The 25,349-nt window shown below is 34.8% G+C and overlaps 3 protein-coding genes across 3 annotated transcripts; 1 reads left to right on the top strand and 2 right to left on the bottom strand.

Moving 5' to 3' along the window:
• Positions 1-1,640: 1,640 nt before the first annotated feature.
• Positions 1,641-8,476, bottom strand: LOC137742042 (rab GTPase-activating protein 22). Its single transcript, XM_068481779.2, has 11 exons — positions 7,850-8,476; positions 6,845-6,940; positions 6,258-6,361; positions 5,552-5,781; positions 5,172-5,294; positions 4,937-5,025; positions 4,513-4,618; positions 4,052-4,149; positions 3,208-3,468; positions 2,194-2,277; positions 1,641-2,032 (listed from the first exon to the last, which is right to left on the bottom strand). The coding sequence occupies exons 1-11, from the start codon at positions 7,937-7,939 to the stop codon at positions 2,015-2,017; spliced, it is 1,299 nt and encodes a 432-aa protein (XP_068337880.2). The 5' UTR covers positions 7,940-8,476; the 3' UTR covers positions 1,641-2,014.
• Positions 8,477-11,510: 3,034 nt separating this feature from the next.
• LOC137741477 (early nodulin-like protein 9) lies at positions 11,511-13,298 on the top strand. Its single transcript, XM_068481182.2, has 2 exons — positions 11,511-11,765; positions 12,631-13,298. Exons 1-2 carry the CDS (start codon positions 11,570-11,572, stop codon positions 13,077-13,079), a joined length of 645 nt encoding a protein of 214 aa, XP_068337283.2. The 5' UTR covers positions 11,511-11,569; the 3' UTR covers positions 13,080-13,298.
• A 1,270-nt stretch (positions 13,299-14,568) lies between these two features.
• Positions 14,569-23,869, bottom strand: LOC137741673 (protein disulfide-isomerase 5-3). The gene is made up of 15 exons (XM_068481372.2): positions 23,622-23,869; positions 22,212-22,302; positions 21,731-21,825; positions 20,474-20,531; positions 20,137-20,318; positions 19,963-20,020; positions 19,253-19,293; positions 18,951-19,025; positions 17,809-17,865; positions 16,886-16,952; positions 16,605-16,751; positions 15,780-16,001; positions 15,213-15,365; positions 15,034-15,111; positions 14,569-14,954 (listed from the first exon to the last, which is right to left on the bottom strand). Exons 1-15 carry the CDS (start codon positions 23,660-23,662, stop codon positions 14,877-14,879), a joined length of 1,443 nt encoding a protein of 480 aa, XP_068337473.1. The 5' UTR covers positions 23,663-23,869; the 3' UTR covers positions 14,569-14,876.
• Between the last annotated feature and the right edge of the window lie 1,480 nt (positions 23,870-25,349).

The following is a 25,349-nucleotide window of genomic DNA, read 5'->3' as shown; positions in this document are numbered from 1 at the left end:
CAAAATAAGGGCATGTAATGGGATTGCTTATCAAAAGGCTAAACATATTTGACAACTAAAAGTGCTTTTGATTATGTCTGGTAAAAAAAATTTAAAATGTTTATGAATCGTAAAAGGGCTATGTACTTCTCCACAAAGCATTTGCAATTTCAATAATAAAAATGGCACTTTAACGAAAAGCTCCCAATACTATTCACTTTAACGAAAAACCACATTTTTACACTAAAAGTCAATCCTGGTACTATTCATTTTAGTCTTTATTTTGTCCTTATTATTAAAACTCAAAGTTTTCAAGCCATTTTCTTTAGTTTTCCTTAATAAAAAGGCTTATTAGTCAAAATGCCCCTGGAACTGTCATTGAGTCTCAATTTATTCCTTGAAACTGACATTTTCAATTTTTTTGTCTCACTTTACCCACTTCTGTTAATGGACTATTAAATTTAAGGGTATTTTAGACATTTTCAGTTTTTACACATTTATTTACCTCTAGCCCCCGCACTAAACAAGTCTTAATTTTATATTTGACAACTCTAATTCACGTATAAACTTGGGGCATTTTCAAAAATAATTATTCAATCAATAGAAAATTTTCAAGCAACAAAATCATTGTATCAATCAAAATAAGGGTTACATTTGTTGGTAGAGTCATTTCACTTGCAAGACATCCATGTATTGGCTCGAAACTGCAATTGAAAAATATTCATGACAACAAAATCACTATGCCATTATCTTATCCAAAATTCTTCCCAAACCAAAAAAATCATTTAAAGCAAATGTGCATGGTTTGAAACAAAAAAGTTTCACATTGTTGAGCACCGATTCCACTAGGCATGAGCTTGTTCAAACTGTGCACATTTGCTTTAAATAATTTTTTTTGGTTTGGGAAGTATTTAATTTGGATAAGATAGCTTAATGGCATAATGATTTTGTTGTAATGACTCTATGAACAAAAGTTTCGAACCAATATATGGATGTCTTGTAAGTGAAATGACTCTATGAACAAATGTAACCTTTATTTTGGTTGATACAATGATTTTGTTGCTAGGAATTTTTTTATTAATTGAATAACTTATTTTTAAAAATGCCCAAAATTTATGCGTTTGAATTAGAGTTGTCAAAAATAAAATTGAGACTTGTTTAGTGTGTAGGCTAGAGGTAAATAAACGTATACAAATTGAAATGTCTAAAATACCCTTAAATTTAATAGTCCATTAACGGAAGTGGGTAAAGTGAGACAAAAGAGTAAATGTCAATTTCAAAAGGCGAAGTGAGACAAAACCAGTTTCAGGAGGTAAACTAAGACTCAATAGTAATTTTAGGGGCCATTTCGACTAATAAGCCTAATAAAAAACTTTTATATTTTTATAATAAAAGTTTTCCTTGCAAAAGCACTTCTGAACATAAATGTTTCTTACATAAGCAAACCCTAAATTTGCCAACTTGTGGCCAGTCTTTTGTTGTGTTTATTTTGCAATGAACTTTTGTGCTACATGTTCACTTCTTTCTAAACACAGGCAAAATGATCAACACTGACAACACAGGTTCTCCGAATATGACTAAATACTGAATGAAATAAGTGCCTGCACCAACTCTAACAGCATATTGCACTGGGAGGAAGAAGGTAATGCAACAAGATAATGTCAACAAAGAACACTGTAAATTATTTTCATTGATTAGGGTTGGAGCACAGCATAAGCTTGAGCACTTTCCACCCCTCATAATGTCATAACGAACAACGTACCGTTAATACAAAATATAGGCCTCGGCTACCGTTGTACAAAATACAGGCCTATAAAGAATGTTTTTAATATACAAATAATTTGGACTAATTTCACAAACAACAATTGCTCTTGTGGGAATATTTTGCAGAATGGACCAACTGTGCAGCTCTCTCAACTCTGAGCCAAGATTATGTGGAAGTAAATTATAATCTCTTGCCAAATCGGGTAAAACAATGTAAGGAACATTGTCTTGCTTCTTTCGGGTGGCCAAAAAATCTATGTGTAAAGTGATGCTATGTCTTCTTGGGCACCTGCAGTAACAAATCAGCGAATGATATTGCAACTTTGAGTGATTATTATACGAATATTTGAAGTGAGCGCATCCACACGCACAAGAAATGCATGAACTAGACATGCAAATTTAATAACAACATCATTGTATACTACACTGCTTCAAAATAAACTGAAGTACCTTTTTTAGATATTTCTTGTGGAGTTTCAATGCCCCAGTGCAAGCTTTTTTGGCATCTAAATTTCCCGTTATGTCATTCAATATCTGGCGGAGAAAAAGAGTGAGGTAAGTAAACAGACAGGTAAAAGTTGTACAAAAATTAAGTTTCAATTCAACCAACTGAAAATTTGACAACTCTAAGTACTTGTTTATTACACGGGTCAAAGATTCTTCACCAGTCCCTAACGACTCTTAGAGAATTATTTTGAACTTCTCCCTTAGGGCATTAGAAATAGCTAAAGACAATTTTAGTCCATGCAGTTTGCTAGGGCTTCCAATTTCGTCCTGCAAAACTTGTAACTATATCCTGCTAGTTAACAATAGGTTGCAATCAAAGCCAAAAATCCTTAAGATCATCACTTTTCATGTTTTATTTTTAAGGGATTAGGCAACGCATTTGAAATTTTCAGGGTCCAATCCCTTACAAAACAGCATGAAGATGTGATTATTTTTCAGGGTTTTGATCTTGATTGCAACCTAATGTAAGTTGTAAAACTACACGGACAAAATTGGAACCCAAGATAACAACATTGGAACAACAGTTTCATTTGGCTTTTAGAATTTTTCTATAATCATTTGTGAAAGAACAAAACGATAGCATCATATTCTTCTCTGAACCATGTTTGACTACCGTAGAAGAATCCACTTTTTCAAGGAAAGATTTAATAGGGTTGGCTGATCAATGTTGCTGCTCCAGTCTCCTATTCCTTTCCACTTTATTACATATTTTTACTTTCAGATGTAAATTATAATTTATCATGTATGTCAAATCCACCCAGCATCCTGGACCCTAGTTTGGCCACAGCAAGCGGCTTCTTACATTTAGTAACTCTTGTTTATTGTTTTAGATAAATTTATGACGAGGCTGTCCCCACATAGACATGTTTTCTGTTTAAGTCATGTAATATCATTCTCAATATAAGCTGAAAGTTGAACGGTTCTAAGAATAGCAAATCGTCAACTGATAATGCTAACCTTGACAACATCATCCAGACCACGAGCTTCTGTAAGTAGCTTTGAGCTCTTATCTTTCAAGACACTGGCAACAAGGAAAACAGAAATTGGGAGCGGTGCTTCTGAATTCTTTGCTCCACTTTTCATGTTTTCCCTCTCATACTTCCCACACTGACGTGTTGACTTTGGTTTCCCTTTAGATCCCTCGGCCTTCTCACTATCAGTATCAGATTCTTCGTACACACTGACCAAGTCAGGGTCGTACTCAAGAGCCCACATCATCTGTCAAAGTTTAAATGAGATAAATTCTTACCAATATAAATAAGATCTTTTAAGTTCAAGATGCAGCATAACCATGTATACGTGCACAAAGAAAAAGGATATATTTGGCCAAAAACGAAAAAGAAAAAGCACTAACTATATAGCCGCAGAAATTTACTGTGCAGGACACCCCTTCTTTATTATAGAACAGGTGTGCATCGATACTATTCAATCAGGAACACATACATCCAATTACACAAACAAATGATCTGAAGTTTGGTCTTTATATCAAATGTCTGCGATAGTTCTTAAAATTTATTTTCGAAAAGTACTTGTCAAATAAGTACTAACTTGCCAACTTTTACTCGGAAGAAATAAGGTCTAATACAAAATATTCTGCATAAGTATTAAATTTAAGGAACAATATATAAGTGGAATTGTGGAGAAATATTTGATGATTAGTAAAAAATGAAGTAGCTTCCCAGAAATAGTCCCACGGATTCGATAAAAGTATTTATACATGCAATAATTAGATATATTAAAAAAAATCCAAAAGGGAGAATAGAAAAATATCAAAAAGGTACTAACAGAAACTCATTCTTACCTCCCAAAGGTATAAAGAATCACAAAAAGAGAATTCTCGACGGAACAAAACCATAAGCATCCGGAAAGCAAATAAATAGTCACCTCCACCTAGTGTCTCTGCATTCCAAATTGAACATATCTATTACTATCTTCCTCATTTTTTTAGCATTATGTTGAGCAATGTAAGAGAGACATGATAGAAACACACAGTAAATTTGATATTCAAATCCTAATAAACTTCTCTAAAAAAAATTCTCAAAAATGGATTTCTTTTCCCTAAATAAATGTATCGAATATTCATCCAAACGGTCGGCGTGCATGAATTTTCCTGATCAGTTCAGAGAAGAAGATTATGAATAATGAAAAATGATGAAAATCACATATGATGTCTCCAACGTTTTAGATAAACAAATATTTTCTGTCTGACAAGTAAATAGACATATTTGTAGAGCTTATTAAAGCAAATAAAAAAGACAATACCTAAGTGCTGATGAAGTTTTGGATCAATGACTTGAGTAATTGAAGCCAGATTACTTAGTTGTGCCTCCACCCCAACAGAGCTATCGGTACATCTGAAATTTCCTCGCTTTAAATTTAAAATGGAACAAGTCATAAGAAACTGGAATCCAAATTAACCATTACCGGGTAACTTTGTAGCTTTAAAGAAAACACGTAACTTCAAATCGAAAGAAAAATATTGTAGCAACTGTTCAAGGACAGAAGTAGATGAACAAAAACAGCTAATGAATCTCATTAATACATGGATTTAAGATTGCACATCTCCTCTGTTAATTTCTGGAAGGAAGAGCCTAGCAACCCTAGTTTTTTTAAACACATGGTAGGCATTGATTTGATGCAACATCAGAATAATATACAAAGTGAAAGATTTGGTGCAAAGTTTTACCAGTCTGCGCATCAGGCGTTCAAAGCACCAAAATGCATCTGCTTCATCATCAAGAAGGATAATCATGGGGGAACAAAGATCACTCATTCCTGATCATTGTGTCATGAATTTCAGAGTTTAGAAACATCAATTTTTTTTTTTTCTTTTGAAAAAATCAAAATGAATTTCTTTTTCACTTCCCAGAAGTGTAGGGAAGGGATGGATTCAGTAGAAAAATCACTCCTATGTTACCAACCTTGACAATAACCGACATCTGTATCTATCCAGGCATAAACGGCTAAAATATCCCAAAGTTTTGACAAGTTTTCTTGCTTCTCATAAAACACTAGTGTCCTGTCAGTACGAACCACGTCAAGACCTGGCATACAAATAAAGATAATCAGAAAAGCTATCTAACAAATCATTATTAAACATGAAAATTCTGCAATCTGTCAAGTTCAGTACTTTTTCACATGTTGCAGGTAGGTGATGTAAAGACGTGATGAAAACATAGAATTGACCAATAAAATAGTCAGGGCACTGACAACAAAAAGAAAAAAATGCCTGACAATAAAAAAGAAGTTCCTCCAAAATAACCATGGTATGCATGCAAACAAATAAAAATATATCACAAACCTATTTGATGTAGAGTAAGCATCCACTGGATTACTTTCTTGTCCGTTACTGGTTCCATAACATTCTTACGGTTTGTACTTGAACCATTGTCTGGATTTATTTGTGAAAGTACTATGGGATCCTGAATGGGCTGACCATCTTCAGTGATTACAGGGGCAGTGATAAACCTACCACTTCCAACAACAGGAAACATTTGACGGCAATCTTCTTTTGACCGAGCATATTGCACTCTGAAAAGGGCAAAGCATGATACTTAACAAATAATACCGAATAATGGGACAGGTTAAGCATAACATGCTGGAATCTGACAAGATAACATTATGTGCAGCCTGTACATTTGGAAATATACACATCCCACACAAAATAGAGATGCTGGAGTCTGGACCCCTATCGTATGAAGAGGAAAGCCTGAGTCTTTTGCTAGCATGTTTCGCCATTGTTGTTAACTAAATTTACTCACTTGGGGTACATCGCAAGTCATAAACCTCAACTCATGATATTGATTATTTTCCCAAAAGATCATCTTTAAATTACTTAATGTATTGCAGTACTAAAAGATACATGAACCAGAAATAATTTCTCCTTAGACCATTCTCATCAATTGCGAGTGTACTACCCTAGGAAACTTCTTTAGATAAAGAAAAAATAAAAGGTAAATGACAAATAAATTTGAAGTAACCCGAGTAAGGCAGGAAACAAGATATACCTTCGACGTTGCCGAATCTGCTCTCTTTCATCAAATGTGCTCGTAGGATCATAACAACCTAGTAGAAACTCCCAAACTTCTCCTCTAATTGATGGATGGATTCCCTAATTGCCAAATATAATATAATTATGGATTGAAGCTGACCAGTAGCCTTGCAAATTGATTATTTCATGAGCAAAACTATTTAAAAGAATAAGTTCTAGATATCCACAAAATGTAGATGAACTAGTACCAGGCTTAACAACAGCTGGACGGTCAAACAGTGAAGCATCTATGTTATTTCGTGTGCAAATACAAATAAAATTAAGTAATGGATAATCTGATTTTTTCACTAAACTAATGGCTCTAATTTCCTAGATATTCCCTATCATGTAAGTCTGTAGGAGCACCGGTAGGTTTTTCATTGGATTTTACAATAAAAGAACAACAAAAACATAAAGAGAAAAAAATGAATCCATAAAGACAAGTATTGATAGGATTGTCGAGACGCTCTGATAGCTACACAGAATCCAAAACTGAGTTTTATAAATATAACGAAAAAATTTAGCATACTAAGTGGTAGCTATGAATCATGAAGATTCACTCACCCCACGATGAATTCGACTTAAAGTCTTGCCTATATCCAGTTGGCCTTCTGGACTAAATGCAGCCTGCCATTTCCTTACACTTAGAGTTTTACCTGCCTGCATGAGCAAATAGAAATAAGGCGTGGAGATTGAAAGAAGCACATCATGGTAATGAGACATTGAAATCACTATGAAGTAATAAGACAATTGCAGACATATTTAATAGAATACACAATGAATCTTTATCAGTTTCTCATTGTTTACAAGCCTTAATATAATCAAATCATTTTCTTATTAAGGCCAACCCCCATGAAACATAATCCAGATCGATGTTCCGATTCATAATACTTTGGTGATCCAGTTCACAAATATTGGCGTTACAAACGTATCCTGATATATGGAGAAGGAGAAAGAGTTAAAATGTCAAAACTTGAGAAAATTTTCAAGCCAAAGATTACGACATGCTGGAGTTTGAGGCAAGGGTTTGTGCAAATATAGCTATATTTCCCTAAATTGCTCACAATTATCAATTTCATATTCGTGTACGTAGGCGTTCACACATTCATATACAGATTTCTATGAAGTTGTGCATAAGCAACACCAGACCGAATATCCCCAACATATTGGGTAGGCGTTACCGGGTGGGAGCATATTGACTCTCGGATACTTATTGAGAACCAACAAGATCCTCATAACTCCGGTTTTAGTCACCCGAATAATCCTATACCTGTCCTACATTCTCCTTCCAAAATTCAACAAGGTGATCAATTAACATTAACAATATCCCCAACATTCTCCTTCCGAAAAATCTAAAAATTGGCCAATTTCATCACTTTGTGATTCTATATCAACACCACCAATTCATGATCTTAACTAAAATCTAGCACCCTACAATATCAAATCTGATTCATTACACAATATCTTGGTTTTCAAATGGGAAAAGGATCAAAATTAAGACAATGGGTATCTAAAAAACCAGTCTTTATATCCAAATCCAACAATCAAACAAAGAACAGAAAGAAAAACCTTGATCTTGAAGCGGGTTTTGGGCACATCTGTACACTCAGGGCGTACTTCATAGAAAGAATCAGCAGGAGTCCCAGCGTCCCTCCACATTCCAATCCCCCAAAGGCACTTTCACAGGAAACACAAAAGCACTTTCCCCAAACCAACAAAAATGGCCCTCAACCAGCACTCAGAGCTAACCGCTTTTCAACAAATCAACCAAAACCCAGAAAAAAACCAATCAAAACCCAGAAAAATTAAACTTTCGCAGACCCTTTGGATCAAGCTCAAAACCCCACCAAATAAAAAATGATCTGTTTTTCCTTTTTGCTTTTATGGGTATTATTTTTTTTTTCTTTTTTCTGTGTTGGTGTGGGGGTGTGGTTTTATGACAATGATGATTGTCGCGGTAAATACTCTGTCAAAGTCGTGACGAGACGGCTGCCATCGCACACCACACCTGAAAAACCCCACAGCCAATATTTATTAACTCTTTAACCTCCTCTGTTTTCCCTTTGTTTTTCACTCATTTTCACTGTCTAAATTTTCTATGTCATCTATTTATTATGCACGTAATTACCCTACATTTTTATCCTGAAATAAAGGAGCGTAAAAAAGAAAATGAAATTACCTGTACTTGGGTCACCTTTTTCTCTGTGGTAAATAAATTTACTATTTTATGGGATTTTCTCATTGCTTTTTTTTTTTTTTTTTTTTTTGGGTGGCAGAATCTTGACTGGGTGGCTGAGAGATTTCCAAGGCCATCGCTTTCGCGTGAACACAGAAAGAAAGCCAATGGAAGTTGAGAGACCGAGTCAAGTCAACGCATTGGGTGGACCCTGATGAGACGGTGAGTTGGATGGCCTTGGATGGTTTTGGAGTCGGTCAACTTTGTTAGCATCTCGAATACGTCAAACCCATGTATAGTTGATCTATGTGCATTGAATGTCTATTGTTTTGTACGGTTGTATGGCCTCATGCTAATCTTAATTATATGTAGTTAACAAACAATGAAATATACTTTATGCCAAAGGTATATATTGGTAATACTATAAAGATTAAACTTGTAGATAAAATTTTGTAAATTAAATAACATTGAAGTTAATAATTAAATTATTACTTAAATGCTAATTAACATGTTTGGTTCTTATTAATAATTTTAAGAAAAAATATCGCGCCCAAAGGATTACCATCCCATGCTTTTTTCTTTGTTCCCACGTCATTGACAAAGCCGACCGGCCAAGGGCCTCAAAGCTTTGAGGACACATAAAATATTAAGTTAGTCCATGCATGCGAGGTTTTATTTTTTGTATAAATAATGAAACTTCGGCTTGCTTAAAACCAAGCGCGAGTAGAAACAATGGTCACTTGATGAGTTTTGAATAGATGTCTATGTGAGTTCGAGTAATGCCCCCATAGAAAAACATGATGCATAGGTCTCTAATCGGATTACTCTACATTACTTAATCGCCACGATAACTCTAAAACATCAAGTGAAGTAGATTCAACAATTCAAACAACTCAGCCCCGTAGAAACAATGGTTAGTTGATGAGCTTTGAATAGATGTCTACATGAGTTCGAGTAATCCTCCCATAGAAAAATATAATGCATGTGTTTCTAATTGAATTACTTAATCTCCACCATAACTCTAAAACACCAATTGAAGTACATTCAACAATTCAAACAACTAGGCCCCTTGATACATATAAGAAATCTACAATACCTAGATGAAACTAAAACGAAAGAACTCTCCTAAGAGAGAAACAAGAAGCAAATTTCTAATGAGCTTTTGGTAATTATTAAACAAAATCAAACTAAATGAACTAAACAGTGTTGCCGCTCCAGATCCTCCTGGCATCCCGAAGAGAGCCATAGTCTCGTACTGACTAATTAAATTTGAACCACATGCAATCTGATAGATTTCACTCCTTGCAGCTCCAAACTCATATTGAAGGTGACAACTTGACAGTCTTGACCCAAAACCTTGAGGTAATCATGTGCATGCGTCAAAAGACGGCAAACATTTTGGCGACTACAATGTGTTACGGTGACAATTCTACACCAAAATAAAAATAACAGGAAGGGGAGAAAGGGAATAGACCAAGAAGGATTACCAAGAGGGAAAAAAACCTAGCCACTTTGAGAGAGAAATTGTGTACATTTTTATTACATATAAACTATAAGCTCGTAGCATTCGTCTGGGTCGTTACAGCTTGTCCAGTGGTAGTGAACGTGAATGGTTACTTACTCCGGCCACCTTCCTTTATCTTGGATCTCCATGTTGAGGAAAGTATGTAACTGGTTCTTATTGGTTCCTACCAGGATTTGTTTACCTTTGATTGAAAGAAGTTGAGGTTCCACTAGAAAATCAAATGGTAATATAAAGAGTAGCCAAACTCCTTATCAACACATATTATGTCTCTTGTTTTCCCGTTGTGGGATTCTTATATACAGTTAACATTTACAAAGAGGTGTGCTCAATTAGGCTAAGTCACACAATGAGTTAACCATAATAATTTAGTGTCGAATTCGCCCTTACAAGTGGATATATAAGAATATATATTACTAAACTGTAGTATTAGTAGACGTCAATCCTCGTTTTGGTCTTTTTCAAGATTTTATGTTAATGATAAGACCCTTATTAATTGCGATGCACATATACAATGATCCCCATGAACAGAATCATTCAATGAATTTGCAACATCCACAAGAGCATGTGTTTGCGGTTCTAATCCAAAAGGTTACTTCATTACTCACAATGATTTGATTAATTTGTATCTTCTAAAAAAATTGCACCGTACGTCCGACGGAAAAAGAAAGTTAAGCTTCCACTTGAGCTCTAAAATTTGGAACCTGTGCTCGATCGCTGGTCAGGAGGTCAGTTCTTCAATGTAAAATACCATTCTGCAAGACTTTTATTACTGAGTTCCAGAACTTCATTGCAAATTGACATAGGGAAATGCCTAGAGGAGGGACAGAGAGAGACAAATCACGTTCAATAATTAATTAGTCTAACCCAGAACACAAGCCATGAATATTCTTAATAATGTTTAAGCAAAGAATAAACGCATACAAGAAGTTATTTAAAAGTTCCAATAAAATAAAGTCCCAAGAACAACTATTGAGAGTAATAATCTCACATCAAAAATAAAATAAAATCTTGTATGTAATTATAAGTAATTGAGTTACTCTTTATATTGTCAATTAGTTTTATGCTTGGACCTCGACTTTTTCATGATATGAAAGCAAGTTGTCTTATGTGTGAAGCTCAATAGACAAGTTGTTTCATATGGAGCCCAAATATGGCCACACGTACTCCACGTCACATGATTTGTACTATTTACATGCTAAGCTTGAATTCGTCGCACTTGAGGCGTATGTTAAGAGTATTAATCTCACATCTCAAGGAAAAAACGTACCTTGCATTTGCTTATAATAACTGAGTTGCTCTCTATATTCCTAATTAGTTTTATGATGAAACTCATCATTCTTTAACAACCATTTAAAAATTGAAAGTGCATATATGCTTTGCATTGAGAGCTAAGAAACCTAAAAGATAAAAAAAAAAAAAAAAAAAAAAGAATAAGAAAAAGTAGCAAAAGCTTCTCTGACAACAAAGCTGGTAGAAAGTATTCCATGCAACCCCTACAAAAACCCCTATCAGAACACCGTTCATTCCACCCCATTTTTCTTCGTCTTCCAAAAACGACAGGGAAATACAAGCAATATTTGGTCCAACAATGGCCAACCAAATTCACAAAAATAATATTAATGCAGTTTTTGTTGTGGGGATTGTATGCGTGACGCTGTTGATACAGAAGAGTGGTGCAACTGACTTTGCAATTGGAGGCTCAAAGGGCTGGTGTGTTCCTGATTCTTCTGTTCACTATAATCAATGGGCGGAAAGAAACAGGTTTCAAATCGGAGACTCCATTGGTAAGTTTTTTATGCTCTATGTTTATTAATAAGGTTCTACATATCCCTCTCAGTTTTCAGCATCTGAATATACAAGCAAGTTTTAGGTAAAACCTATTTTATTTAAACACTTTACTCCTATGCCACCCAGGATGACCTTCCTATTTTGTGTGTTATAACTTAGTTTGATGCGTTGATACATTATTTTTCATTTCAAATTTGCTCATAAGGTTAAAAATGGTTAAGGACATGATTTTATAGTCCACCACTTATATATTAATTTTATTAAAGAATTATATTACTTTTAAAGGAACACTTGTCATTGTTCATGTTTGTAAAATGATTACGAGGATAAAACCGAAGTTATGTGATTAAAATTAAATACAAAAGTGAATTTATTACAGTCTATGTTGAGAGTATTCATTACATTTTGGGGAAAAAAAGAAAAAGAACAAAAAGAGATCTATTATGTGTTTATAAGTAATTGACTACTTCACATATTACCAATTAATTTTATGGTGAAACATCAACTTTCTTCAGTCTGGTATATATTTTACATAGTTGGACAAGCCAACTGTAATTAAGATTATTGATTTGATGGAATTATGTGTATGCATGTGATTTTAATTTATAGTGTCTCACGACAACTTAACAGATCAAATAAAAAATCATTGTATTTTGAGGCTTGTAGCTCCAATGGTAATAAATTACGTCCACCCCAAAAAAGGGGGGGTTCTGGTTCCCCTCCTCCCTTCCCTTCTTTGTAACAAAAAACAACACACAATCAAAAATTCAAAATTGTACAAAAATAAAAATAAAAGGTTTGTTACTCCCACATAGCCATGCTTACCCTTGCTAATTTACTTGATATATATTTCAACTGCAGTGTTCCACTACCCTCCTGGCCAAGACTCAGTGCTTTTAGTAACCCAGGACGACTACACCAACTGCAACACGGATTCACCTACGGCTAAGAAATACACCGATGGCCACACAGTCTTCAAGTTCAACCAATCCGGGCCATTCTACTTCATCAGTGGGAACAAAGATAAATGTCAGAAAAATGAGAAGGTGGTAGTGATTGTCTTGGCAGATAGAAACAGAAATGCAAAACCTCCCTCATCTTCAAACTCAAAAGATATGATCCCATCTCCAGCTCCTTCTGATGAAGCGTCTCCACCTCCACCGCCGTCAGAGACTACTGAGATTAACCCTACTCCTGCTCCTGAAGGTGAAACACCTCCTCCACCTCCAAACGCGGCTTCTTCAGTTTTCATGAGTTTTATTGGGTCCGTCGGAGCATTTGCCGCATCCTCAACACTTTTACTACTCTAACTGGATTGGATTCCTTGAGTACAAAGTTTGTTTTCTTTTGAGAGTATCTTTTTATTACTCTCTGCTTTATTTTATGTTCTTTTTTCCTTAAAGCTCAGTGTACATGTTTGTACTGGTGCTTGATATTTGTTTGATTCTCATTTGTATGTGCTTGTGAGACTCCACAATAAAGGCCAATAATGTAGATGTATGCACAAATAAATAAATTGATTAATTTTACATAGTGTATGTTTATGTATATGTGCAGTCCCGTGGGAAATGCAAATATTATATTTGGTTTCATGACTTGCGACTGTGGAAGCAATAAGATACGAGGTGTTTGACTATCCAAAGCCGTTAAATTTAGCTAGTTAATCCATATTCGATCCGTTACAGATTGTATTGTGAATTCATGAGTTTTTATCATTTATTGTCAAAATTTAGACCCTAATTTCACAATTTTCTGTTTTTATAAAAGCTTTTAAATATAAGAAAAATCTCAACTGAATAGACCCAAAAACCCTCAAAACTAAAAGCTATTTATACCCACAAGCTAAATCCCTTTAAATGTTATGATTTGAGGGACAAATCGTTTTACAATATTATGAAACCCTTTAAATCTTATGCTTTGCTGTAGTTCTGTGAAATTTTTATCATGGATTTTGTAGTTGTGTCTAAAACAAAAACTGAATGGTAAAGAAAAATATTTGGCTTAATAATATGTAGTATAGTCTTAAAAAAATTGAAAATCCTTACCTATGCGTGAAAAATAGCATGCCCTATTGAATTGTATGAGTGGATTTTTGCAAGGAGACTCATCACAGAAATCTAATGTAGTCATGTCGAAATTTTTATGAGTGAGAGTTTTAAACATGGAATTTTGACAAAAGTTAAAATTTATAAGTTGACACACATCACTTCTCTTTATTTGGATTCATATACATAGAAATTAAAATTTTCACATGGAAAAAAAAAAAAAAAAAAAAAAAAAACTTTGAAATTGGGACTCCAATTCCTAAGTTTAAATTTCATGTCAATAGGTGTCATCTTCAAATTTCTACGAGAGTTTAAAAATAAAAAATTCAACATTCAAATTCCATTGTATTTTGAAGTTAACCAAAAAATATATTCACAAATTCTAGAAAATAATATTCCGTTATTTCTATTTCCGTCATTTTGAAATTCTTCAGTAATATTAAATTTCTTCATTCAAACATAATGTTAATGAAATTACGAATCCAATCCAATTGGATGAGTAATTGAAACAAACGGTACATGTATTTACTTACTACATTCATCATCTAATGCTCAGATATTATATTCTCTTCATTTACATATCTGGCCGTTAGATGGTGAGTGTATCTCGTTGAAAACATATTTGACCGTTCAATGGTGAATGTATTAAGTAAATGTACATACGCGAATTTGATCTTGAGTTTAACGCCTCACTTATCCCTACTTTTCTGCTTTCCCTTGCAGCTAAAAACATAAAAGAAAAACAAACAAAAAAAGCGTATAATGGGTGCTTGCACCATCCCTCGTTGACATATCCCACAACAATTAGTACAAGGGCATGCGTTTCCTTTTTTAGTATAAAGTTATCTAACTATAATCGCATGAGTTGTGAAGTATACAATGTTTGTAAAATCGTTTCGTGTTTCGAAAACTTGAACCGAAAAATCGGCACTTGTAATGCTTCATTCCAATTCTTCTTTCTAAGAGGAACATGTTGTCATCGTTAACAAAACAATCCTCACTAAAACAGATGTAGCGAATAAATAATTTTTCTTGTACACTAACCAACGCTTGGCCTATCCATCAGAAGTTCTTGCCGAGTTCAACCTTCCTCATCATTCTAATAGTATTGTGCAGAATTGAGTCCATTATTCCCGCTACCTGCAAACCCAAACGAAAGAAAAAATTAGTGAGCACTCTTGACACAAGTAAACAACTACAAAAAAACAAAGATACTAACCGTGAAAACGCCTCCGATAATAGCGCACACATTCGTGATAAAATGTGAAAAGGATTTCGGGTTTTCTGTTATTAAAACCTGGTTAAAGAAGACAACGAAAGAGAAAATGTGAGAGAAGCAAAGAGAGTAAAAACTAAAAGACATTTACGCTATTGTTGTTTTTTAACGAAAAATTAAACCTGCATGGGGGAGAGCTCGAAATGGAACTTCGCAACTGGTATTTGGAGACTCTGCGCCAAGCTGCTGTGGGCCGTGTACTCATATTCCTCAATTAATTTATGAGATCTCCCAGTTATGACTTCAGATTTAACTATTTGAAGGTAATGCTCTATCTGCACATACAATTACCAGATATTGCAATTATAATGAGCTTAAGCATTTGCTACTCTTTACCAGCCCAATAAACTTCATTAATGAATCTACTTGTAAGTCCACAAATATATGGAAAAACGAATAAACACTATTTAGTACCCAAAGAAGATTGCCCAAAAAAGGAATTAAAACAGTTAGTATCCACTCAGAAGGAGATGTTTATGGACCGTGAAAGCATCTTTAGGGAGGTAAGAATATCCATACAACTACTAAAATGCGTAAAACTCAATCACATGCAGCTATACATTGCCAATACACTACCACACACATTGGCATGTTAATGGACAAGCACAGAACAATAGAGAAACAAACAGAAGAAAAAGATAGGAGTCATAGAAAAAGATAGGAAGAGTCATGCATAGAGACAAACTTACTGTAACATTAGCACCTAAGTCACGGTGATTTATGAAAGACCGACCATTCAACCTATCATGGCTCACACCAAGATAAGGTACCAATCGCTTGACATCACTCATCACCTTAGGAGCAATCATCCTACCGAATGAGAAATGTGAAATGACGTGAGACATGTTCATTTGAGAAGCATCGAAGGAATGAGCTCCCGAATGAGCGGAAATGACAAGGTTTCCCGGAACCTGCACAGCACAGGACAAATCATACCTATTTCCAACTGAATAACATCTAAGAGTTTTACTGTAAGGTCAATTGAAAGGTCAAAGAAGGCCAGAATTCGGACAATGATAAATTGCATTTTACTGGTACAATATTCTCTTCTGTTTATTCATGTTAACCACCAAGTACAAGAAATTTAAAAATTTGAGGAGGTAAACCATAGCTTAGCTGCTAAGGTGGCAAATTTTTTTTTTCTTTTTTCATGAAGAAGCCAAGGTCAGCCGCTGCTGTCATGACTGCACATGTGATTCTCAAGTGTGAGGGAGACTCGTGTGTGCAGCTCTGCTAACCAAATTGAGCAGTCACAGCTGCCCTTGGCATTTCTCTTTATTCTTACCGATTTCAAGCATGTGAAACACCTGAAGGCATGCTCTCAGACAAAGAAAAAAAGGAAATGAGTTGTTCAATCCCTCTTTCATCACATTTCCAAGCATGTGAAGCACCTCAAGCCATGCCTTGGGAGCAGAGGAATAAAGCAAAGATTTCTACAGGTATAACCACAGTCCTGCAATTAGGTCTAACGTGCCCAATGGTTCTATTAATTTCAATTTCAACTAGAAGATCACCTTCTTTACACGCACATATCCTTCAATTCTACACCCTCCTGTCAATGGTGCTGGTCTTTTTGCATTCTCACCCCCGTTGTTAGATTTACCCTCCAAAGCGAGTTTTTCAGACTCCACAGGGATAGGTGCAACCAAAGTTTCCATTGTCTGCAAGGACAGAAGCTTCATATCAGATTTACAATTTCATTGGGGCACTGAATATCAAGAAGCACCAACAAGTTCAAAGTCAAAGTTAAACATGAGATACAGTAACACTAATTAAAACTTATGAATTCTTGTACCTTAACAAGGCTATCTGTATCTCGATCACCATAATAAGATTCATGCTCATGGTGTCCATGGTCATCCCTGTGAAAGAATGCCAGATAAAGAGGTTGCTTACGTTAAGCTTCATATGTACAAGACAGGCATGGCCGAGGGAGCAAAATTTGAGAATCAAATGTATGAATCAAATGGGTCCATTAAAGAAACTAAACTGAAACATGAGATTTTCTAAAACCCATGACATACACTTGAAAGAATGGAGAAACACCCCCGAGGGAAAGGGCAAGAGAGGGAAGACGAGAGAGAGAATTGTCTTTTCGACACTATTACCATCTCAGAAAAATCATAAATGAATAAACTATGCATGCAGCTCCACAACTGAAGGACCAGAAAAACCTAGATAAGACTTAATTGGCTGCCTAAGATTGCATTTAGATAGATGACTTAAAATTGAGGATTTCAATTTGCATTTTTATTATAAATTGTATGAGATATTAGGCATATTAAAATTCTTTGCTAATTGAAAGTAAATGTACATGACAATATAAGATCAGTTAAATATTAAAGAACAAAATGTCATTTCAAATTAACTTCCTAATGTACTTGACCAAAATTTTCTTTCAGTATATCAAAACTATACTTCATCCCTTCTTTTGACATTTCACACTCAATATATAAAAAAGTAAAATTCAAATCTTGCATATCCACATGTTGAAATGGAGCCTTACAGCACGTAAAAAACTGCTCTCCAAATAGATACAGATAAATACGCATACGAGTAAGAGGAGGATAGAACAGACAAAAATAAAAAACGATAAATTAAATGCGACTTAAAACGTAATGTTAAAGACTCCCAAATTGAAATAATTTCGATAATAAATAAATGAGTAGAAATCAGTTTGAAAAGAAAATAAACTTTGCGAAATTTTGTAGCATTTACCTCACATCACTTCCTTTACGAAAAATACGAATTGATGGATATCCTTGAATGTGATTCCTGAACATTATGAGGAAGCATAGTTAATAATGGCAAAAACAGGAAGACAGTGGTACATGACGCACACTTGAGAGGTAAGTAAAGAAGAGAACAACAAGGTTGTATCTTGAGATGTAAAGCAATGATGTATAACTAGTTAAGATGGCACATAAAAGCTTAAGTTGGTGGATATGAAAATAGTTCAAATGGTAATTCAATTCTGGGACACTAAGATTGATGGCTTAACTATGGCAACATACAAGAATACCACGTGAAAATGCTTAAGATAGAGACAGACTAAAACATGAGCTCATCCATGTTCCCACCCTTTCTCTTTTCAACCAGGAAGTCAAAATATACTGATCTGCCAGTAAAATGCTACATTTGTAAGAATACTACCACTACTACAACAACACCAACAACAACAACAACCAAGCCATATCCCACTAAGTGGGTTCGGCTGTAGGAATCCTAGAACGCCACTGTGCTCGGCTTTATGCCAAGTCTTCCATTAGCTCCAAGTACTCCATATCTTTTCTTAAAGTCTCTTTCCAAGTCTTCCTAGGTCTAATTGGTAAGAATACTACCCTAGAAATAAAATCTAGAGCTCTAATTGGCATTTCAAGAAACTAAATCCTAGTATTGTTATTTTGAAAACCACCCCAGTTATGCCCCGGTAGGTAGCTTATGGTACTTGTTTCAAAATCTTCTTCAACGACAAATAGGTTCCTCTTCCACTTTTAAGTCTTGACCACATTTTCAAGCAAGAATAAAAACAACCCTGATCATTTCAAGTTAAATTTATTGTTTAATATGTTTATTAATAGTGAACAAAATCTGCTATTTAGTATTTACAAATCTACAGTTGCAGCGCATTAAGTGGAGTTTAGCCATTCAGTTTTCTTGTCCTCTGTAAGTCGGCTATTAAAATATAGAATGTATAAATCTCCTTTTCAATAAGAAAAATTGCAAATATACTTATAGATTGTTTTTATACAACTAATAAAAACTGAAAATGCATATGGCCACAGTTAAAAGTAACATAAAACAAATCGTATTCCATAGAAAATCAAGTGGAAAGTAGGACTAAGCAATTTAAAACATACCTCTTACACAAGTCACCTTCTTCAGTACAATCCACCTTCGCCATAAGTATACGGCCATCTATTTCTGGATCATACCTGTTAACCAAGGAAGCATGAGAGAAAGTGAGATGAGAATTGTAAACTTTAAATTCTGGACTGCACCATTAGAAAGGGGAAATGTTATTAACACTCTAGAACAGCCCTTCAGCACTCTTCCTGAATGTAGAACATAAGGAAAGAGTGCAGGATGACTAGTGCCAATAACAGCTCCCTCAGAAAAATCATATTATGTGGAAGAAAAGCAGACTTTCAGAGTGAAGCACCTCTCTCTTATTATTTTGGCGGCCTTCTCCCATGAAGGTTTCTGAAAAGGAAAGTGATAACATGAAACAAGAAGTAATAAAAGAGGAAGATAAAAATGCAGCAAGAAAGATACGCTTTTGGATGGATTCAACTAAATAGTTCAATTACGTCAACCAAACAATAAATTAATGCACACAAAGCATTTTCCGATTATACAACAGTTCCATCGAAAACGAAGAAAGAACAACATTAATTGACCCAAGGATCTTGTGACTTGTCATAAGATAATGCATATTGACAAGGACATACATGATTAAGGGTATGAAATGAGGGAAACAATCGAAGTAGTAAATGATAGTTAAACAACTCCACAACCCAAGAGCAATGTATGAAGTACAACAAATACAAATATTACAACATTTTAGATTTCTTTCATTCGGCAAAACTAAAAGATATAAGTTGAAGAAATCCTCAGCTAGTAATGTTCTCAATGAAAACTGCATTACAAGAATTTTTCCCATGATTGAATGATCGCATTATTTGCATACATGAGTTACACTTTAGTTTCTAGCCAAAATATGAGATTCTAAATTCTTTGCAATCATGCCAAAACCATAGAATATGCATATGCAAATGCAAGTATAAAACAAGAACTGTAGAAATTGATTGATTAAGAAAACTAAAAATTTCATGAAAAGAGATTTGAGACATGTGAAGCTATTTTATTTACCAGGCGATTGCTCCAGTAGCACCATGGAGCATAAAAATTAACCACCAAAATTGGGTGCCTGCAAAAGAATTGTTTAATACAAAATTAGGAAATGTATCAATTTGCAACATAAAAGTGTTCCACATCAGCAGCATTAAATATCAAAGGTATGGAACTAAAAGTTGGCCCACTTACTGGTGAGTAAACTTTTCAAAATTCTGAGCAGTTAGAGAAATAGAGCCATCACCAGAAAACTCATCTCCATCCCCATGCTTAATATTATGTAAAACGGGTCCTGAGTGGAACTCAGTGCCAGTTGGTCTTAAATCTGTCCCTATGGAGAACTTGCGAATTGTTTTCGTAATATTCAATCTGTTCTGAGAATAAGAGGGAATGGATTCAGGATAGATGGATACCACATAAAGAATATAAAAATTACTAACAAAGGATCATTAGCATTAGGGATGAAAATCAGGACCAGAGTAAATAATATTGAAGAAAAAATAAATAAATAAATGAGAGAGAAACTTACTGTTCCCAACACGTCACTCACGTCAAGAGATGCGAATTCACATGAAAGTGCAGGAAAACTACACGAAAAAGGAGATAACATTATGCAGGCGGCCAAGGAAATGAGAGAGGCAGGGGGTGAAGGAAGGTTATATAAATTGATACCACACAAATAACACTGTTCTAAAAATCCTTGCCTAGAGCCGCCTATGTGGGGGCCTAGGCGCTAGGCGGGTAGCCACCGCCCTGATTAAAGCCTAGGCATTTGAAAATTAAGAAAGGGCGCCTAGACCTGCTTAGACGTCCGCCTAGACCACCTAGCCCACCCAGACCTGCCTAGATCGCGACACACTTCGACAAAAAATAATTAACTTTTATTTTGCATTTTATTTTTTGCAATAAATTGTAAGAGACTTGTTGAATATTTAAATGAACACACATTATATGCTTGTTCTCCATGTTTTCTGTTTGAATACTTCATAATATATATGTCATACTATTTTGTAGTTTATGATGATATTATATATATTTTGAGTATAAGTAGACACTTATTTACATGAAATATAATAGATTTACTTAAATCCGCCTAGTCTGCCTAGGCGCTAGGCCCGAGTCCGCTGCCCGACTAGCATCTAATTTCTTTTAGAAACTTGATAAATAATAATCGAAAGTGCTAACCAAGAGTTTTCTTTGAGTATAGTTTGCATCAGAAAGGTGAATCACCAAATTTTCCAGGACCAGGAGTAAGAGAGGGAGCACCCTCATAATCTAATGCTCACACAATATAATTGCCTCTTTTGGGCTGATTAAAGCATTTCCTACAAATTCCCATGTAGTGCACCTTAGAATCATTTGGACCTAATTTAATTAAAAGCACATGGAGCCATGAACCTAATAAGGCATCATTTTGTCACCATATCAAAAAGTCCTACCACTCTCAACCATGATATTTATGCCATTCTTAATATAAATAGTAATAACGATTGATTAAATGGGGCTTGACAATATCACATCAACCTAGTATCTGTAAGTCCTAACCACATATTCATATATGGGATCTGGTTGTGTACCACCACTAACTGAAGATAATGTAAAAAAATCAAAATGATGGTTAAGAAGAATATCTTTGAATAAAATTCCAATTACACGAAGGATAGTTTTTCACTGACATTCTAAAATCAATAATGCTACAACCGGATCAGTATAAAATTGAACTCCATGCATGTACGTAATAACTTCATAAACATCAAAAACACCAATGCAAGCTATGAATGTTTACCTGATATTAAATTCAATGCGTAAGAAATCCCCATCAGAACTCTTGTCGACAATAACAGATGTAGAGGTGCTGACGGTTAAATAATTATTCAGTTCCTGTAAAATGAACATCATAAGTCCCATCAGGATGTAAAGAAATGCCATTATTAATAAATTTAGTAATAAAGTGCTGAAACAGATTACTTAAAAAAGGAAAAAGGAAACAGCAAAAAAAAGAAGATAAATACAAATACAATAAAATGTATTAACTACAAGCATATCTCAACAAGAAATAATTACGAATAAAAACCAAGGATGGAAAAGAGAACAAAACTACTAGAAATTCTCGTAGATATTATAAAAATAGAAAAAGGTTAAACATACGTAGAGGACCAAAACAAGCATCAATTGAGAAAAAAAAAAATCATTACTCAATGTCCATTGGTCGAATTTGAATACTTTGAACGCATAAGTGATGAACTATAGAAATATGAGCTGCTTACCATTCCAAATAAAAACATCATGGCAAGAGCTGCTACAATAGATAGTCCTGCACCCGATAATGATGCTTCTGTCAAATCTCTAGGAATTTTCCTGTACACAGGAAAAGCATTGTAGCATAAATACATATCAGACAAACCCTGTAGGTGAATTTATTGCCCACTAAATTATAGCACAGGTTTATTTGTTTATATACAGGAAAATTTAACAAACACCAACTGGACTATTAGGGTGTGCGCAGTACCACCCAGATTGCAAATTCACCACCCAGATTGCAAATTCACCACCCAGACTCATGGTTTAATGTGAATGTACCGTCTCTATTAATTTTTGCAAAACTTTTAGTCAAAATGTATCATGTGCAACACATGTGAGCCATTTACAAGTGTATTTTTGCCACTTAAAGACCTCTAGATGACTTACAGTAACAATTCAGTAGAATAAAGCTCGTGTGACATATCTTCTGCTTCCCAGAAGACAAGCTGTAGTCAACGGAATTCTTACCCCAAAATACAGACGAAAAAGTGCTCATGTGCTCATACTAGATGAGATTTAATGGAATTTTCTAACGGTAATTGACAGATGTGATACATCCACACTAAAGCAGAGTGCAGGTGGTAAATTGGCAAGATTTTATTGTTTGGGCGGTATTTTACACACACCCCTAATAGTCCAGGGGGTGTTTGTTAAATTTTCTCTTCCTTCTCCTTCTATTCGCAGGGAAAGCTTGCAAAGAGATGCAATGTGACATTTTTGCATATAATTTTAGCTCCTTAGATGTGTGCCATAAACATCAGACACCGAGCAGCTAAAACCCTTGAATCATTTGCTATGAATGCTTCCACTAAGCACCTCCAAATAATCTAGTAATGCCTCCTTACTCTCAGGTAGTGGTGATAATATGAATCTTTCAATGGCCTGAACGTGTCTATTGCAAAACTAATTCATCGTTTCTATGGATGCCAAATTCGTTGCTTCGTCGGCCAACAAAAAAATAAATAAAATAAATAAAACCAATTACAAGCAAACGAAGGCCTCATTCCAAAATTCATGGATAATACCAATTACATTAATTTCCAATGTTCATTCAATCAATCAAACACTACTTCATTTCCTCCCAACAAAGAAGAAATACTCAATCCAAATACTAATTTTAAGCAACCAAAGTTTTCAAATCACCAATCTTTTCCATTAATATTAATTTAAACTCTTAATCCTAATTATAACCATTCCAATTCATTGATAAATCCAAGCCATTCATTCACTTATCCATCACAATTCACAATCCACATGCACCAAAAAGCAATTACGCAAAATCGAACTGAATTTTCCACGATCAGATTCAAATTACACATACACACACAGAGCTGATGAACAGTGAAAGTGAGTGAAGGAAATGCGAGAGATCTGACCTATAAAAATCGACAGACTTGATCTTGCCGGAGGAAATCATGGCTGAGATGAACGGACTGGATTTGATTCCGGAGCAACGGAGAGCTCTAATCCCAATTTTCCCGAGCAAAATCACAGAGAGAATGAAATGGGAGAGAGAGCTGCTGCCTTACCCTCTCGCCTTAGCTTTCACTTTTTGTGTTTTTTTTTTTTTTTTTATGTTATTTGCTCCGATTAGTGCTCACGCGTGGGACGGTGCACCGTACTTACTATCACTGTCGCCTGTGGGACCAGATCTACTGCCGCTTATACTCGGATTCTCGATTCATCAAACCTTTAGCGTTGACGTACGATGAGAATTAAGATTTCTCTTTTTTATTTGGTTACTTTATCTTGCTTAGGTAAGAATAAGACGTTTTTAGTGGTTGACGATTTTAATATTTTTATCTTCGATAAATTGAGGATTCTTTTATATGGAAAGTTACCAGATTTTGGAATTTACTATAATACTTATAAAAGCCTAAATGAGCCGAGTTATGTTAAATATCATAGTGCTCAGATCGAGTAATATGAATATGATGATCAAACGTAACTTATTTAAAGATCTTCGATTGGGCTCGACTTGTTGCCGCGACCACAAATTAATAAGTTGTGAAACAAAAGACGAATGTGTACAAATGAAGTGTTTTTAGATAGTTCAAAACTAGAATTGGCACAATATCCGCCAAATGGCCACCCTTAATCAATTTAGGTCAAACCTTGATGCCGCGACTCATGCATTACTAATAAAGGTGTAAAGCTTACAAAAGTACTGATACAACAACAATATGCACCACTTCCATTTGAAAAACAAACTCTAGTCATTTATGCAACTATCAATTGATTTTGTGATCGAAGGCCAATGGATAAAGTACTGGTTTGGTATTGAGGTGCTTTTATAAAAAGTAGATATAAAAAAAAATGCTGAGCTGAAAAAAAATGTTTGGTAAACACTTAAAGAAACAGCATATTTTCACAATTTTGGGTAAAAAAAGCTGAAAACGTGAAGCAGCAAAAATGAGCTTATTCTCACAGCACAACTGAAGCAATTTTTTTTCAAAGTACAGCAATACCAAACCAGCCAAAAATCTCTCAATATGAGAGTGAACTAATAGTTCCCCAATCTAATCACTCAACCACAACTATGTTTGCCTAGGATAGTTTAGTCAATGTTGACGCCAATACCTCCACAAGAGACCACGCGCTCCCTGATGCCTCTGTTACCCCAAGTGCAAGCAACCAACTCCTTAACGCCTTAGTTCCATGGAACAACAACACCCCCGCTGCTAGAACTCCTCCCACCATAGAGCAAAGCCAAAACGGATGTGTTCAATTGCCAAAATGAGAAAGTATTTCATGTCACGATCTTTTGACCTCGTAAATGCATAAACACTCCAAAAATAAATAAATAAAAAGCATACAAAAGACACTAAATAATCATTTGTGTTATAAATAGGTAAAAGTTAGAGAGATAACATTTATTAATGACAGGAGCGAAGCAGGTGTAAAATATCACACTATAACAAAGGATATTGATTATTTATCTTTCCTTTCTTTCTCTGTGTTTTGATTGCAATCGAGTGCTCTATTTATAAAGCAACTTGCATTATTACATTTTGAAATTTACATCACATGACTTTGAAAATACAATCTTTTTGTTTCCAAAGTCTACATCACATTTGTGGCCATTGAAAAATTTGTGTGTGGGC

The sequence above is a fragment of the Pyrus communis genome, chromosome 11 (genome assembly GCF_041283825.1).
Source record: "Pyrus communis isolate YQ-2024b chromosome 11, ASM4128382v1, whole genome shotgun sequence".
Taxonomy (NCBI): domain Eukaryota; kingdom Viridiplantae; phylum Streptophyta; class Magnoliopsida; order Rosales; family Rosaceae; genus Pyrus; species Pyrus communis.
Note: the sequence above shows the minus strand (reverse complement) of the source record. Positions and strands in the feature narration are given on the sequence as shown.